This window comes from Oncorhynchus mykiss, chromosome 19 (assembly GCF_057628025.1).
Source record: "Oncorhynchus mykiss isolate SJ-2025 chromosome 19, ASM5762802v1, whole genome shotgun sequence".
Lineage (NCBI taxonomy): Eukaryota > Metazoa > Chordata > Actinopteri > Salmoniformes > Salmonidae > Oncorhynchus > Oncorhynchus mykiss.
The window spans coordinates 7,020,001-7,038,700 of NC_143040.1; the positions used below are offsets into that span (position 1 = coordinate 7,020,001).

The 18,700-nt window shown below is 47.3% G+C and overlaps 1 protein-coding gene across 1 annotated transcript in view; it reads left to right on the forward strand.

Annotated features, from left to right (window-relative positions):
- The window catches only part of pcdh7a (protocadherin 7a), an 83,234-nt gene extending 73,748 nt beyond the window's left edge, over nt 1-9,486 (forward strand). Inside the window, exons 5-6 of the mRNA XM_090209978.1 lie at nt 1,785-1,983; nt 6,946-9,486. Of these exons, the coding sequence (XP_090066104.1) occupies nt 1,785-1,983; nt 6,946-7,520 (774 nt within the window). The 3' untranslated portion in view covers nt 7,521-9,486. The remainder of the gene's footprint in view (nt 1-1,784; nt 1,984-6,945) is intronic.
- The last annotated feature ends 9,214 nt before the right edge of the window (nt 9,487-18,700 follow it).

Consider the following 18,700-nt stretch of genomic DNA (forward strand, 5'->3'; position numbering starts at 1 on the left):
TGTTAGTAGTAACATGGACTGATATGTTAGTAGTAACATGGACTGATATGTTAGTAGTAACACATGGACTGATATGTTAGTAGTAACACATGGACTGATATGTTAGTAGTAACATGGACTGATATGTTAGTAGTAACATGGACTGATATGTTAGTAACACATGTACTGATATGTTAGTAGTAACATGGACTGATATGTTAGTAGTAACACATGGACTGATATGTTAGTAGTAACACATGGACTGATATGTTAGTAGTAACACATGGACTGATATGTTAGTAGTAACATGGACTGATATGTTAGTAGTAACACATGGACTGATATGTTTAGTAGTAACACAGGGAGAGAAATGGGGAGGGAGGGAGGGAGGGAGGCAGGGAGGGTGGGAGGCAGGGAAGATGAAGGGAGGGAGGGAGGCAGGGAAGGAGGGAGGGAGGGAGGCAGGGAGGGATGGAGGCAGGGAGGGAGGGATGGAGGAAGGGGGGAGGCAGGGAGGGAGGGTGTCAGGCTGCCAGGGATTTAGGCAGGGAGGGAGGGAGAGAGGGAGGCAGGGAGGGAACAAGGAAGACAGGGAGGGAGGGAGGTCTCATCTCCTTCCCTCTCTCATGTTGATTGGACTGAATGTTTCCTGCAGTGATCATCTGGGAACGGATGTAATTCATCCGTCTTGTCCATCATCTTTCTGAGTTTCCTGAGTTTTTACCGATCTATAATCTGTTAGCATTACTTTAGTTCTCTCGCTTTCTCTCTCTTTCTTTTATTCTCTCTCTCTCGTTTCTTCTCCCTGCTATCTCTCGGGTTGTAAAAATTGAAGAGGGAATTTAATGGGCAGCTAATTTGTCCGGTAGTAATTTTCCACAGAGCAGAGTGTGAGCAGAGATAGAGGGTCATGTAGAAATAGGTTTCCTGTTCCAGAATGACACCTTCAGGGTTTCTATGGTTCTATTCTCACTCTGTGGAATTAGAGGCAATCTTCTCGAGGAAGAACTCCTTTGGAGAGAGTGTGTGTGTGTGTGTGTGTGTGTGTGTGTGTGTGTGTGTGTGTGTGTGTGTGTGTGTGTGTGTGTGTGTGTGCGTGTGCGTGTGTGTGTGTGTCTTGTTGTCAGTTCAAAGTGTGGTATTTATCCTACACTCCCTCTGTTTCTCTCTCTCTCTCTTTTCCTCTCTCTGTTTCTCTCTCTCTATCCCTCTCTCTTTCTCTCTCTCTCTATCCCTCTCTCTTTCTCTCTCTTTCTCTCTCTCTCTCTTCCTCTCTCTGTTTCTCTCTCTCTCTATCCCTCTCTCTTTCTCTCTCTCTCTATCCCTCTCTCTTTCTCTCTCTTTCTCTCTCTCTCTCTTCCTCTCTCTGTTTCTCTCTCTCTCTATCCCTCTCTCTTTCTCGCTCTCTCTCTATCCCTCTCTCTTTCTCTCTCTTTCTCTCTCTCGCTTCCTCTCTCTGTTTCTCTCTCTCTCTATCCCTCTCTCTTTCTCTCTCTCTCTCTATCCCTCTCTCTTTCTCTCTCTTTCTCTCTCTCTCTCTTCCTCTCTCTGTTTCTCACTCTCTCTCTATCCCTCTCTCTTTCTCTCTCTCTCTTCCTCTCTCTGTTTCTCTCTCTCTCTATTCCTCTCTCTTTCTCTCTCTTTCTCTCGCTCTCTCTCCTCTTTTCTCAGTAACCAGTTGAAGTGACTGTTGTATTTTCTCTAGTCTGATGTTTTAATGACCTAATCCCTGATCTATACTCCCATTCTAACAGACCTCTCTACCTCCCCCTCCCTCTCTCTTCCCCCTCTCTTCCTCCGTCCAGGCGACCCTGCGGAGGGTGACGTTCTCCGTGGTCCCTGGGCCTCAGGACGGTTGCTATGACAGCGCTGCAGAGGACTCTGAGACCCCCAGCAGTAAGGGTTCATCTGGACCCCGAGTGGGGGCGCTGTCTCTCCCCGAGGAGGGGTACGAGAGGACCACACCTGAGGGAAGTGTAGGAGAGGAGGAACATGTGGAGAACGGTGAGGGAACACACACCTGAGACACACACACAAAAACACTCATACACAGAGATACCTATAGAACACCACACACACACTATAGAACGACACAAACACTATAGAACACCACACACACACTAGAGAACACCACACACACACTATAGAACACCACACACACACTATAGAACACCACACACACACTATAGAACACCACACACACACTATAGAACACCACACACACTATAGAACACCACACACACACTATAGAACGACACACACACTATAGAACAACACACTCATGCTATAAAACACCACACATTTTCAGAACAACAACACAACCAACATACATGTCAATATACTACAAAGACATCAAAGAGAAAAACAAACTTATTCAATACACCCTAAACACCCTAAACACCCTAAACACCCTCAACACCCTAAACACCCTAAACACCCTAAACACCCTCAACACCCTCAACACCCTCAACACCCTCAACACCCTCAACACCCTCAACACCCTCAACACCCTAAACACCCTAAACACCCTCAACACCCTAAACACCCTAAACACCCTAAACACCCTCAACACCCTAAACACCCTCAACACCCTCAACACCCTCAACACCCTAAACACCCTCAACACCCTCAACACCCTAAACACCCTAAACACCCTCAACACCCTAAACACCCTAAACACCCTAAACACCCTCAATACCCTAAACACCCTCAACACCCTAAACACCCTCAACACCCTCAACACCCTAAACACCCTCAACACCCTAAACACCCTAAACACCCTCAACACCCTAAACACCCTAAACACCCTCAACACCCTCAACACCCTCAAACAACAACACCCTCAACACCCTCAAACAACAACACCCTCAACACCCTCAAACAACAACACCCTAAACACCCTAAACACCCTCAACACCCTAAACACCCTCAACACCCTAAACACCCTCAACACCCTAAACACCCTAAACACCCTCAACACCCTCAACACCCTCAAACAACAACACCCTAAACACCCTAAACACCCTCAAACAACAACACCCTAAACACCCTAAACACCCTAAACACCCTCAACACCCTCAAACAACAACACCCTAAACACCCTAAACACCCTAAACACCCTCAACATCCTCAACACCCTAAACACCCTCAACACCCTAAACACCCTCAACACCCTCAAACAACAACACCCTAAACACCCTAAACACCCTAAACACCCTCAACATCCTCAACACCCTAAACACCCTCAACACCCTAACACCCTCAACACCCTAAACACCCTAAACACCCTCAAACAACAACACCCTAAACACCCTCAACACCCTCAACACCCTAAACACCCTCAACACCCTCAACACCCTCAACACCCTAAACACCCTCAACACCCTCAACACCCTAAACACCCTAAACACCCTCAACACCCTCAAACAACAACACCCTCAACACCCTAAACACCCTCAAACATCCTAAACACCCTCAACACCATAAACACCCTCAACACCATAAACACCCTCAACACCATAAACACCCTCAACACCCTCAAACAACAACACCCTCAACACCGTAAACACCCTCAACACCATAAACACCCTCAACACCATAAACACCCTCAACACCCTCAAACAACAACACCCTCAACACCGTAAACACCCTAAACAACCGTAAACACCCTCAAACACCCTAAACACCCTCAACACCCTCAAAGACCCTCAAACAACAACACCCTCAACACCCTCAAACAACAACACCGTGAACACCTTAAACAACCGTAAACACCCTCAAACACCCTAAACACCCTCAACACCCTTAAAGACCCTCAAACACCCTCAACACCCTCAACACCACAAACATCCTAAACACCCTCAAACACTGTAAACACCCTGAAACACCCTCAAACACTGTAAACACCCTCAACACCCTCAAACACCCTCAACACCCTCAAACACCGTAAAACCCACAACCACCGTAAACACCGTAAACAACCTCAAATACCGTTAACATCGTAAACACCCTCAAACAACCTCAAACACCCACATCCACCGTAAACACCATCAAACACCCTCAACACCCTCAAACACTGTAAACTCCCTCAACACCCTCAAACACTGTAAACACTGTTAACACCCTCAACACCCTCAAACACTGTAAACACTGTTAACACCCTCAACACCCTCAAACACCGCCAACTCCTGGACAGTCTGTGGTGGATGGAGCGAGACATGATGTCCCAGATGTGCTCAATTGGATTCAGGTCTGGGGAACGGGCGGGCCAGTCCATAGCATCAATGCCTTCCTCTTGCAGGAACTGCTGACACTCTCCAGCCACATGAGGTCTAGCATTGTCTTGCATTAGGAGGAACCCAGGGCCACACCAGCATATGGTCTCACAAGGGGTCTGAGCATCTCATCTCGGTACCTAATGGCAGTCAGGCTACCTCTGGCGAGCACATGGAGGGCTGTGCGGCCCCCCATATATATATATATTTTTTTTTTTTGTTCTGTCTATATCTTTATTTATTTCTCTCTCTTCCTCTCTGAGGCCTTGACAGAGTCATCCATCGTTCTTTTCACGTTGGTTGTTTTTCTCATTTGAAAGCAAGAATGCTCCAATGCACATGTCTCTTTCTCTATCTCTCTCTCTCTCTCTCTGGCTGTGTTTTGCATTGTCTGTTGTGAGTCCCGATACGGCTGGACTTGGACACATTGTTAGAGAAGTCTGTAATGACCACGCCTACGTGTGTTTGTTTAGATGATGCTCTGTAGCCTCCTTTACAGAGAGCTCTGCAAACACCACCAGCCACTCAGCAACCCAAAATATGTCCTTTACAGTGATTAGTCTCACCTACTCATTTTAAATGTGTCCCTCTATGCACTTCACATATCTAGAGATCCCTTTCAATAAGTCTAGATGCATCCATTTCCTGTAGGCATAATCCTCTCACATGTGACATGTAGAGATCCCTTTAAATAATGATTTAGAGACACCTGTCTGCTGTTGGCATAATCCTCTCACATATGACATCAGTCCTTAACAGATTGACCTTTGACATTTGAACCTTTGACCTTTTGGGGCTGTTGGAACGTGTTATTATATTTTAGGAAAAGCTTTGAATCCCTTGAATGCAGTCAGTATTTTTCTATTCAGTAATATACACTATGCACTCGTTTATATATCTAGTATGTAAGTCTGTTTGTCTGTCTCTCTGCCCCTCTCTCTCTGTGTCTCTGTCTCCTTTTATATATCTAGTATGTAAGTATCTCTGTCTGTCTGTTTGTCTGTCTGTCTCTCTGCCCCTCTCTCTCTGTGTCTCTGTCTCTCTGTGTCTCTGTCTCTGTGTCTCTCTCTCTCTGTGTCTCTGTCTCCTTTTATATATCTAGTATGTAAGTATCTCTGTCTGTCTGTTTGTCTGTCTGTCTCTCTGCCCCTCTCTCTCTGTGTCTCTGTCTCTCTGTGTCTCTCTCTCCTTTTATATATCTAGTATGTAAGTCTGTTTGTCTGTCTGTCTCTCTGCCCCTCTCTCTCTGTGTCTCTGTCTCTCTGTGTCTCTGTCTCTCTGTGTCTCTCTCTCCTTTTATATATCTAGTATGTAAGTCTGTTTGTCTGTCTCTCTGCCCCTCTCTCTCTGCCCCTCTCTCTCTGTGTCTCTGTCTCTCTGTGTCTCTCTCTCCTTTTATATATCTAGTATGTAAGTCTGTTTGTCTGTCTCTCTGCCCCTCTCTCTCTGTGTCTCTGTCTCTGTGTCTCTGTCTCTCTGTGTCTCTCTCTCCTTTTATATATCTAGTATGTAAGTATCTCTGTCTGTCTGTTTGTCTGTTTGCCAATATATTTCCCATGTTTTTTAAATACCATATTTATATACTTTCTCTCTCTCTCCCTCCACTTAACTGTAGATGCCAGGCAGCTAAAATGTGTTTGATTGAGTCTGTATTATATTCTAACAATATATCTTTCTCCCCTCTCTCCTCCCTCGCTCTCTCCTCCCTCGCTCTCTCCTCCCTCCCTCTCTCCTCCCTCCCTCTCACACTCCCTCGCTCTCTCCTCCCTCGCTCTCTCCTCCCTCCCTCTCTCCTCCCTCCCTCTCACACTCCCTCCCTCTCTCCTCCCTCCCTCGCTCTCTCCTCCCTCCCTCTCCCCTCTCACACTCCCTCCCTCTCTCGCTCTCTCCTCCCTCCCTCTCCCCTCTCACACTCCCTCCCTCTCTCCTCCCTCCCTCTCTCCTCCCTCGCTCTCTCCTCCCTCGCTCTCTCCTCCCTCGCTCTCTCCTCCCTCGCTCTCTCCTCCCTCCCTCTCTCCTCCCTCCCTCTCACACTCCCTCGCTCTCTCCTCCCTCGCTCTCTCCTCCCTCCCTCTCTCCTCCCTCCCTCTCACACTCCCTCCCTCTCTCCTCCCTCCCTCGCTCTCTCCTCCCTCCCTCTCCCCTCTCACACTCCCTCCCTCTCTCCTCCCTCCCTCGCTCTCTCCTCCCTCCCTCTCCCCTCTCACACTCCCTCCCTCTCTCCTCCCTCCCTCTCTCCTCCCTCCCTCTCTCCTCCCTCGCTCTCTCCTCCCTCGCTCTCTCCTCCCTCGCTCTCTCCTCCCTCCCTCTCTCCTCCCTCGCTCTCTCCTCCCTCCCTCTCTCCTCCCTCGCTCTCTCCTCCCTCCCTCTCTCCTCCCTCCCTCTCTCCTCCCTCGCTCTCTCCTCCCTCTCTCTCACACTCCCTCCCTCTCTCCTCCCTCCCTCTCTCCTCCCTCGCTCTCTCCTCCCTCCCTCTCACACTCCCCCCCTCCCTCTCCCCTCCCTCTCTCCTCCCTCCCTCTCTCCTCCCTCCCTCCCTCTCCTCTCTCTTTCTCCTCCCTCCCTCTCACACGCCCTCGCTCTCTCCTCCCTCCCTCTCTCCTCCCTCCCTCTCCCCTCCCTCTCTCCTCCCTCCCTCCCTCTCCCCTCCCTCTCACATTCCCTCCCTCCCTCCATCCTTCTCTTTCTCCAGATGCCAGACAGCTCCCAGACGTAGCCCTGACAGGGAAGTGCACTAGGGAGTGTGATGAGTTTGGACACTCCGACACTTGTTGGATGCCCGCCGCTGTCCGCCCGTCGCCTCGGCAACACCAGCGCCAGCGCCACGTCAGCGAGCCGCCCCGCCTGTCCACCTTCGCCTCCCCTGGCAACGACAACAACAATAACCATGACGACGATGATGAGGAAGATAGTGACAGCGAGAGCGCCGGCAGCGCCGGGAGTTCCGAACCGGGCGTAGTCAGCGTGGGAGTCGGCGGAGGAGGTCAGAGGTTACCGTTAGCCAATGGGGATCCTCTCGGCAGCCTGGTGGGCAGAGACAGGATGAACCGGAACATGGGCGACCACAACCGGAACCTACTCAACCGGAAGATGACGTCAGCGTCGTACGACACGTTCAGCTCCGCCGGGTTCGGGAGACGCCATCACGAGGAGGATAGGGGGGGTCAGGGCAGGGTCAACCCTCCGGAAGTTATACCATTAACTAGGACCGGGGACTACAAGACCACGTCGTGCCTCACGCTCTCCCGTAGAGAGGTCTACCTGTAAGAGCAGGATGGATGGATCAGTCCACTGCTGCTGCACCCTTTTGCTGATGGAATGGAACATTCCATCCCTGTTTGTTCTGATGAAATGGAACAGCCCACTTCTAGACATTGGAATGAAATGGTCCATTTCTGTTGTAGTTCTTTTGTTGAGAACTTTGACCAGCTGTGAATAATAACAATAATAACAATAATAACAACACCTTAAGAAGAGAGGACCGCTCAGTGGGTTTGGGTTTGTTTTGGAGACAAGACACCACACAACTACAAAACCACAAAAAAAGGACACTGGGACCTTAAACTCCAAGAAGAAATGACTATAAGGTGTAAATAAAAAAGATGAATGGTGTGAATTAACTGAACACCCCCCCATCCCCCATCCCCCAAAGAAAACTACGATTTAATCGAATCTGAACTTTTGGATGGTAAAAACATCATATTTATGTGGATGGTGAGGAGGGAGATGGATCCATGGATCTCCTTTGGGAGAGAGAGAGAGCAGTTCTGACTGACTTCATCTAATCTGTGTAGAAGTTTCTCTCAAAAAACAGATCTAGGATCAGTTTACTCTTCCCTGAATCCTAACCTGAAGTATTACAGGAAGCAACACAATACTGAACTGAGATCAGTGTCAAGTGTTAACTTCTTTCTTCTCTCTTTTTTTTTAATACTCTTTAAAGTTAATCAGATGCATGTCTAACCTCCCACCAACAGGGGAGCTGTGGGGAGATGGGAGAGTGATGGAGGAACTGGGCCTGACGCCATACACGCCTCAGGACCAATGGGAACACTCGCTGAGGTGTATGTGACCAATGCAATTTGATTTGAACACTTATGATCGGACAGATCTGAATCTGACTAATGTGGCGAACCCGATGATGGGACGCCATGAAGGGTTAACCAATCAAACGATAGGACCAACGAGCTGTCGTTGTAAAAAGGAATTTGAATGGATTTCATGCTCATCAATCAAATGTGATTTAAACCTAATCCACCAATCATCATATGGCATTATTGACAAGTAGCATCGAGATATTAACCAACCGTACAACGAGGATTATCAGAATCTAACCAATCACGGACAATATATTTTCAGTAACAACCAATCGGATTCTTTGGCAAAGACGAGGATTTAGGAAAAGATAACTGATTGAAAAAAAAACATCAGGTATTTTTGAAAACACAAAGATTTGGGAGGCAAAAACAATGTGACGTTTTTTCCCAGATATGAGCCAGAATCCCTGGGAATACGAGGTCCATACGAGTATCAGTGCCAACGTATTCCAGCTTTTTCTAATGAAAAAATGACACTTTTTCTGTCTTTCTGCTCTACTCTTGCTGAGACTAGGGAAGCTAAATTCTGGGAATGTTCCCAAAATTCCAAGGTTTTTCAGAAATCCTGGTTGAAGGATTACGGATTTCCTACCTATTCCGAGGAATCTTTTATAATCGGGATTCCTGAAAAAAACCTGGGGATTTTGGGAAAGTTAGTGGTTAGTTAGTTACCTAGACTGTACAGATATGTGGTTTATGTGGTTTAGACTGGCAGTGTTCCAACACTGTCATCCATTCATTAAGGCCATTACTCTACCGTGCTGAGCACCAGTTACTTCATTCATTATGTATATCAGGATCTTCCCTCTCTCACACACACAATGTAGTGAAACACACACACACACACACTCACACACACTCAGTGATACCATACCCACACAACATAGACGTGCGAGATGCACACACACACACACATACACACACACACACACACACACACACACACACTCAGTGATACCATACCCACACAACATAGACGTGCGACATGCACACACACACACACATACACACACACACACACACACACACTCAATGAAACCATACCCACACAACATAGACGTGCGACATGCACACACACACACACACATACACACACACACACACACACACACACACACACACACACACAATGTATCTACATGCATTTAACCATACTTTAACATACTTTAACATATAACATGTTGCCTCTGAAAACTAGCTTTTTGCCTGCTCCCCCCCCCCTCTCCCCCTCCCCTCCTCTTCACCCCCCTTCATGTCAACTTGTATTTAAATAAGTCTTTCAACACATTAAAGGGATGTTTTGGTCTATATAGCGGCTCTACATTAAAGGGATGTTTTGGTCTATATAGCGGCTCTACATTAAAGGGATGTTTAAACTATTCCTCTAACAGTACATAGAACAAACCAACATTTTCGGGTCAAAAAAATTACTCAAACTCTTCTTCTGCATGGAATAAAAACAGCTAAATGCTAATTTGTTATTTTTTTTTTTGGGGGGGGGGGGGGGGGGGGAAACCAGACGCCTTCTTTTTGGAGATATTATGCATCTCTGAAAACATGATGTATGTTTCTATGTGTGTGTTTGTATGTGAGGGAGAAGGATAGAAGGAGAGAGGGAGAGAGAGCATCAGTGTGTGAAGTCATCACGAGGAGAGGAAGAGAGAGAAACCGCGTCCCTCGGTGAGGTTATTCGCTGTAGCAATTTGAGAGAAAAGGAGAAACTCCTTATCACCCCGTGGAAGGACTGTAGGGTCCAGGGGCTACACCTTAACCATCTAAAATAGCATCCTCTCCTTGTCTCCTTTCTAAAAGGAAGCCAGAATCATCTACACCTTAACCATCTAAAATAGCATCCTCTCCTTGTCTCCTTTCTAAAAGGAAGCCAGAATCGTCTACACCTTAAAAGTCTAAAGAAAGATCACTCACCATATAATCAGTGACTTTAACTTCAGTTACACACTAACCAACTCTCAGGTAAGACTTGACACAATGTGTACAGTACGTTGTTTGTAAAGCAAGCGGCTGGGTTTCTACATGAAAACAAAACCATGAATTCTCCCTTAGAATTAGAATTGAGTTCTAATTCAAACCCTTAGAATTAGAATTGAGTTCTAATTCAATCCCTTAGAATTCGATTTAGAATTGAGTTCTAATTCAATCCATTAGAATTCGATTTAGAATTGAGTTCTAATTCAATCCCTTAGAATTCGATTTAGAATTGAGTTCTAATTCAATCCATTAGAATTCGATTTAGAATTGAGTTCTAATTCAATCCCATAGAATTCGATTTAGAATTGAGTTCTAATTCAATCCCTTAGAATTCGATTTAGAATTGAGTTCTAATTCCATCCCTTAGAATTCGATTTAGAATTGAGTTCTAATTCAATCCCCCAGAATGTGAGTTAGAATTGAGTTGTAGTTCTATGGTTCCCCTCTCTCTCTCTCTCTCTCCACTCTCCTCTATGGTGTCACTGACCTTCTCAAACCTTCCTCCCTCTAACCTCTTGTCTCCCAACCGGCTGTCTCTGAAGCTCTGTGATTGGTGGACTGGACTCAGCGGTGCGCTGATGTGACAATGAACAGAAGTTCTGTTTGGCTTCTAGTTCCAGAACGTTGGGTTCCAATCCGGAATGCTCGAAGGGGATTGGTCTTTCTACGCCATAATCTTACCGGGTTTTCTAGCTCACCTTGAGCCACTGACATATAGTACACACTATGTAGTAACCATGACCACACTGTCCCTGGATATACGGAAATCATGGAGCTGGATTCCAACCCACAGGGTCTGGATTCAGGAGCTGAGTTAGCCCTAACGGACCAGGAGAACTTTGCTACAAGAGACTCTGAAAACAATGATTTGTGTTTTATCACAAGACAGGTCTTTTCCTCCCGGGAAGTCAAACTGCTGTTTTAATGCAGAGTCTCGTACAGACATCCTACCCTACTACCACACTACCCTACCTTTCCTTCCCCGGCCGAACACGGACCTATAGGAACATCAATCTGTGTCTGCGTACGGTATGGCACCCTAGTCCCTATGGAAGACATATAGGGAGGGGGTCAGTCGTCAAAAGTCGGCTAAAGTCGTGAAGTGTGCAGGGATTAGGGCGGCATTTGGGAGGCTGGCACGGTGTGGGAGTATGTCTGTTTTATATACTGCACGTTTAAAGACAATTTAAATCACTTCTTCTTAGCCCTGTTATGTGGGCCTGGAGAGATAGAGAGGACAGGGTGATAACAGGCCTGGAGAGATAGAGGACAGGGTGATAACAGGCCTGGAGAGATAGAGGACAGGGTGATAACAGGCCTGGAGAGATAGAGAGGACAGGGTGATAACAGGCCTGGAGAGATAGAGAGGACAGGGTGATAACAGGCCTGGAGAGATAGAGAGGACAGGGTGATAACAGGCCTGGAGAGATAGAGAGGACAGGGTGATAACAGGCCTGGAGAGATAGAGAGGACAGGGTGATAACAGGCCTGGAGAGATAGAGAGGACAGGGTGATAACAGGCCTGGAGAGATAGAGAGGACAGGGTGATAACAGGCCTGGAGAGATAGAGAGGACAGGGTGATAACAGGCCTGGAGAGATAGAGAGGACAGGGTGATAACAGGCCTGGAGAGATAGAGAGGACAGGGTGATAACAGGCCTGGAGAGATAGAGGACAGGGTGATAACAGGCCTGGAGCGAGAGAGAGGACAGGGTGATAACAGGCCTGGAGAGATAGAGGACAGGGTGCTAACAGGCCTGGAGAGAGAGAGAGAGAGAGAGAGAGGACAGGGTGATAACAGGCCTGGAGAGATAGAGAGGACAGGGTGCTAACAGACCTGGAGAGATAGAGGACAGGGTGATAACAGGCCTGAAGAGAGAGAGAGAGAGGACAGGGTGATAACAGACCTGGAGAGAGAGAGAGAGATAGAGGAGAGGGTGATAACAGGCCTGGAGAGAGAGAGAGATAGAGGACAGGGTGATAACAGGCCTGGAGAGATAGAGGACAGGGTGACAACAGGCCTGGAGAGAGATAGAGGACAGGGTGATAACAGGCCTGGAGAGAGATAGAGGACAGGGTGATAACAGGCCTGGAGAGATAGAGGACATGGTGATAACAGGCCTGGAGAGATAGAGGACAGGGTGACAACAGGCCTGGAGAGAGATAGAGAACAGGGTGATAACAGGCCTGGAGAGATAGAGGACATGGTGATAACAGGCCTGGAGAGATAGAGGACAGGGTGACAACAGGCCTGGAGAGAGATAGAGAACAGGGTGATAACAGGCCTGGAGAGATAGAGGACAGGGTGACAACAGGCCTGGAGAGATAGAGATAGATAGAGAGATAGAGGACAGGGTGATAACAGGCCTGGAGAGATAGAGGACAGGGTGATAACAGGCCTGGAGAGATAGAGGACAGGGTGATAACAGGCCTGGAGAGATACAGGACAGGGTGATAACAGGCCTGGAGTGCCTTTTGAAATCCTGATTGGTCGATTACCTAATAGCCATCTATAGAACCCTAAGAACTACCCAGTAGAACCGAGGAACCCGTAGAACACGCAGAACAGAGAACAACGTTAATAACAGACAAAAAGGCATGTTTTACCTGTTTCAATTTTGCATTAAAAAAAAAACTAAAAAAACTAAAAACATTTTTTTTTTCCTCTTGATTTTCTCTTTTTTTATTTATCTGTTGCTGCTCTATTATTAACTGGGATTCATTAATTATTCAACTTAATGCATTTTCTAATGATTACGTGGACGAGGTGTGCTTCCCGAAATGGTACCCTATTCCTTATAAAGTGGACAATAGAAGGCCCTGGTCAACAGTAGTGGACTGTAGAGGGCCCTGGTCAACAGTAGTGGACGATAGAGGGCCCTGGTCAACAGTAGTGGACTATAGAGGTCCCTGGTCAACAGTAGTGGACTATAGAGGGCCCTGGTCAACAGTAGTGGACTGTAGAGGGCCCTGGTCAACAGTAGTGGACTATAGAGGGCCCTGGTCAACAGTAGTGGACTGTAGAGGGCCCTGGTCAACAGTAGTGGACTATAGAGGGCCCTGGTCAACAGTAGTGGACTATAGAGGGGGCCCTGGTCAACAGTAGTGGACTATAGAGGGCCCTGGTCAACAGTAGTGGACTATAGAGGGCCCTGGTCAACAGTAGTGGACTATAGAGGGCCCTGGTCAACAGTAGTGGACTATAGAGGGCCCTGGTCAACAGTAGTGGACTATAGAGGTCCCTGGTCAACAGTAGTGGACTATAGAAGGCTCTGGTCAACAGTAGTGGACTATAGAGGTCCCTGGTCAACAGTAGTTCACTATAGAGGGCCCTGGTCAACAGTAGTGGACTATAGAAGGCTCTGGTCAACAGTAGTGGACTATAGAGGGCCCTGGTCAACAGTAGTGGACTATAGAGGTCCCTGGTCAACAGTAGTGGACTATAGAGGTCCCTGGTCAACAGTAGTTCACTATAGAGGGCCCTGGTCAACAGTAGTGGACTATAGAAGGCTCTGGTCAACAGTAGTGGACTATAGAGGGCCCTGGTCAACAGTAGTGGACTATAGAGGTCCCTGGTCAACAGTAGTTCACTATAGAGGGCCCTGGTCAACAGTAGTGGACTATAGAAGGCTCTGGTCAACAGTAGTGGACTATAGAGGGCCCTGGTCAACAGTAGTTCACTATAGAGGGCCCTGGTCAACAGTAGTGGACTATAGAGGGCCCTGGTCAACAGTAGTGGACTATAGAGGGCCCTGGTCAACAGTAGTGGACTATAGAGGTCCCTGTTCAACAGTAGTTCACTATAGAGGGAAAAGGGTCCCATTTCAGTCACAAAGAGTTGTTGTTACAGATCGGTTTGATGATGATGATGATGATGATGATGATGATGTGTACAAGTTTGACATTGACATTAAAAGCTCCTTGAAACATTTTAATAGTTGCATTTTTGTAATTTGTACTCCGGTTCGGGATTCAATCCAGAGTGCCTTATAGAGCAGCACATTGCATTCAACTTCTAATTTACACTTGAGCCAACAGGGTCGGGGTCGTGTTTGTAGCCTAGTGGTTAGAGTGTAGAGGCGGCAGGGTAGGGGGTCGTGTTTGTAGCCTAGTGGTCAGAGCGTTGGACTAGTAACCGAAAGGTTACACTTGAGCCAACAGGGTCGGGGGTCGTGTTTGTAGCCTAGTGGTCAGAGCGTTGGACTAGTAACCGAAAGGTTACACTTGAGCCAACAGGGTCGGGGGTCGTGTTTGTAGCCTAGTGGTCAGAGCGTTGGACTAGTAACCGAAAGGTTACACTTGAGCCAACTGGGTAGGGGGGTCGTGTTTGTAGCCTAGTGGTTAGAGCGTTGGACTAGTAACCGAAAGGTTACACTTGAGCCAAAAGGGTAGGGGGGTCGTGTTTGTAGCCTAGTGGTTAGAGCGTTGGACTAGTAACCGAAAGGTTACACTTGAGCCAACAGGGTAGGGGGGTCGTGTTTGTAGCCTAGTGGTTAGAGCATTGGACTAGTAACCGAAAGGTTACACTTGAGCCAACAGGGTAGGGGGGTCGTGTTTGTAGCCTAGTGGTTAGAGCGTTGGACTAGTAACCGAAAGGTTACACTTGAGCCAACAGGGTAGGGGGTCGTGTTTGTAGCCTAGTGGTTAGAGCGTTGGACTAGTAACCGAAAGGTTGCACTTGAGCCAACAGGGTAGGGGGGTCGTGTTTGTAGCCTAGTGGTTAGAGCGTTGGACTAGTAACCGAAAGGTTACACTTGAGCCAACAGGGTAGGGGGGTTGTGTTTGTAGCCTAGTGGTTAGAGCGTTGGACTAGTAACCGAAAGGTTACACTTGAGCCAACAGGGTAGGGGGGTCGTGTTTGTAGCCTAGTGGTTAGAGCGTTGGACTAGTAACCGAAAGGTTACACTTGAGCTAACAGGGTAGGGGGTCGTGTTTGTAGCCTAGTGGTCAGAGCGTTGGACTAGTAACCGAAAGGTTACACTTGAGCCAACAGGGTAGGGGGTCGTGTTTGTAGCCTAGTGGTCAGAGCGTTGGACTAGTAACCGAAAGGTTACACTTGAGCCAACAGGGTAGGGGGTCGTGTTTGTAGCCTAGTGGTCAGAGCGTTGGACTAGTAACCGAAAGGTTACACTTGAGCCAACAGGGTAGGGGGGTCGTGTTTGTAGCCTAGTGGTTAGAGCGTTGGACTAGTAACCGAAAGGTTACACTTGAGCCAACAGGGTAGGGGGTCGTGTTTGTAGCCTAGTGGTTAGAGCGTTGGACTAGTAACCGAAAGGTTACACTTGAGCCAACAGGGTAGGGGGGTCGTGTTTGTAGCCTAGTGGTTAGAGCGTTGGACTAGTAACCGAAAGGTTACACTTGAGCCAACAGGGTAGGGGGTCGTGTTTGTAGCCTAGTGGTTAGAGCGTTGGACTAGTAACCGAAAGGTTACACTTGAGCCAACAGGGTAGGGGGGTCGTGTTTGTAGCCTAGTGGTTAGAGCGTTGGACTAGTAACCGAAAGGTTACACTTGAGCCAACAGGGTAGGGGGTCGTGTTTGTAGCCTAGTGGTTAGAGCGTTGGACTAGTAACCGAAAGGTTACACTTGAGCCAACAGGGTAGGGGGTCGTGTTTGTAGCCTAGTGGTTAGAGCGTTGGACTAGTAACCGAAAGGTTACACTTGAGCCAACAGGGTAGGGGGTCGTGTTTGTAGCCTAGTGGTTAGAGCGTTGGACTAGTAACCGAAAGGTTACACTTGAGCCAACAGGGTAGGGGGTCGTGTTTGTAGCCTAGTGGTTAGAGCGTTGGACTAGTAACCGAAAGGTTACACTTGAGCCAACAGGGTAGGGGGTCGTGTTTGTAGCCTAGTGGTTAGAGCGTTGGACTAGTAACCGAAAGGTTGCAAGTTCGAATCCCCAAGCTGACAAGGTACAGGTACAACAACATCTGTTGTTCTGCACCTGAACAGGCAGTTAACCCACTGTTCCTAGGCCGTCATTGAAAATAAGAATTTGTTCTTAACTGACTTGCCTAGTTAAATAAAGGTTAAAAATAAAAAATATTTAAAAAATGCACAGTGTTTACCATGAAGGCGATATCCTTGAACGTTGGGGAAAATTCCTTTTAAAGACTCATTGTAGTATGTCCAGTACTCTGCTCTATAATGTGCCTCAGATTGAGTCGTGACATTTAAAGCATGCTAATATCTGGTACATTGATGTTTTTGGTTTGAAAATGCTAAACCTAGCAAGACAAAGGAGTGATTGTGGACTACAGGAAAAAGAGGACCGAGTCAACGCCCCCATTCTCACCGACGGGGCTGCAGTGGAGCAGGTTGAGAGCTTCAAGTTCCTTGGTGTCCACATCACCAACAAACTAACATGGTCCAAGCACACCAAGACAGTCGTGAGAGGTATTCTCATCGGCAGACTCAACAGCCTTGGTTTCTCTAATGATTGCCTCTCCTGGTTCGCTAAGTACTTCTCTGATACAGTTCAGTGTGTCACATCGGAGGGCTTGCTGTCCGGGCCTCTGGCAGTCTCTATGGGGGTGCCACAGGGTTCAATTCTCGAGCCGACTCAATTCAACAAACCTCCAAAAGAGCTTCAACGCCATACAACTCTCCTTCCGTGGCCTCCAACTGCTCTTAAACGCAAGTAACCGATAGTTGCCTGCTCCCGCCTGCCCACCCAGCATCACTACTACGGACGGTTCTGACTTAGAATATGTGAACAACTACAAATACCTAGGTGTCTGGCTAGACTGTAAACTCTCCTTCCAGACTCACATTAAGCATCTTCAATCCAAAGTTAAATCTAGAATCTGCTTCCTATTTCGCAACCAAGCCTCCTTCACTCATGCTGCCAAACATACCCTCGTTAAAACTGACTATCCTGTCAATCCTTGACTTAGGCGATGTCATTTACAAAATTGCCTCCAATATTCTACTCAGTAAATTGGATGCAGTCTATCACAGTGCCATCCGTTTTGTCACCAAAGCCCCATATACTACCCACCACTGCGACCTGTATGCTCTCGTTGGCTGGTCCTTGCTACATATTCGTCGCCAAACCCACTGGCTCCAGGTCATCTATAAGTCTTTGCTAGTTAAAGCTCCGCCTTATCTCAGCTCATTGGTCACCATAGCAACACCCACCCATAGCACGCGCTCCAGCAGGTATACTTCACTGTTCACCTCCAAAGCCAAACCATTAAGGAGAGAGATTATATTCTAGAGAAGTCAACTGGGATCTACAAAAAAGGATCTGTAAAATAAAATAAAATAAAGAGGACTAGATGATCTAAAAAAGCGAACTAGACAACCAAGACTAGACCAAACTAGACGACCAAGAGTAGACCAAACTAGACGACCAAGACTAGACCAAACTAGACGACCAAGAGTAGGCCAAACTAGACAACCAAGAGTAGGCCAAACTAGACAACCAAGACTAGACCAAACTAGACGACCAAGAGTAGGCCAAACTAGACAACCAAGACTAGACCAAACTAGACGACCAAGAATAGACCAAACTAGACGACCAAGACTAGACCAAACTAGACGACCAAGAGTAGGCCAAACTAGACAACCAAGACTAGACCAAACTAGACGACCAAGAGTAGGCCAAACTAGACAACCAAGACTAGACCAAACTAGACAACCAAGAGTAGGCCAAACTAGACAACCAAGAGTAGGCCAAACTAGACAACCAAGACTAGACCAAACTAGACGACCAAGAGTAGGCTAAACTAGACAACCAAGACTAGACCAAACTAGACGACCAATAATAGACCAAACTAGACGACCAAGACTAGACCAAACTAGACGACCAAGAGTAGGCCAAACTAGACAACCAAGACTAGACCAAACTAGACGACCAAGAGTAGGCCAAACTAGACAACCAAGACTAGACCAAACTAGACGACCAAGAGTAGGCAAAACTAGACAACCAAGACTAGACCAAACTAGACAACCAAGACTAGACCAAACTAGACAACCAAGACTAGACCAAACTAGACGACCAAGACTAGGCCAAACTAGACAACCAAGACTAGACCAAACTAGACGACCAAGACTAGTCCAAACTAGACGACCAAGACTAATCCAAACTAGACAACCAAGACTAGACCAAATTAGAAAACCAAGACTAGGCCAAACTAGACAACCAAGACTAGACCAAACTAGACAACCAAGACTAGACCAAACTAGACAACCAAGACTAGGCCAAACTAGACAACCAAGAGTAGGCCAAACTAGACAACCAAGACTAGACCAAACTAGACAACCAAGACTAGACGACCAAGACTAGACCAAACTAGACAACCAAGACTAGACCAAACTAGACAACCAAGACTAGGCCAAACAAGACGACCAAGAGTAGGCCAA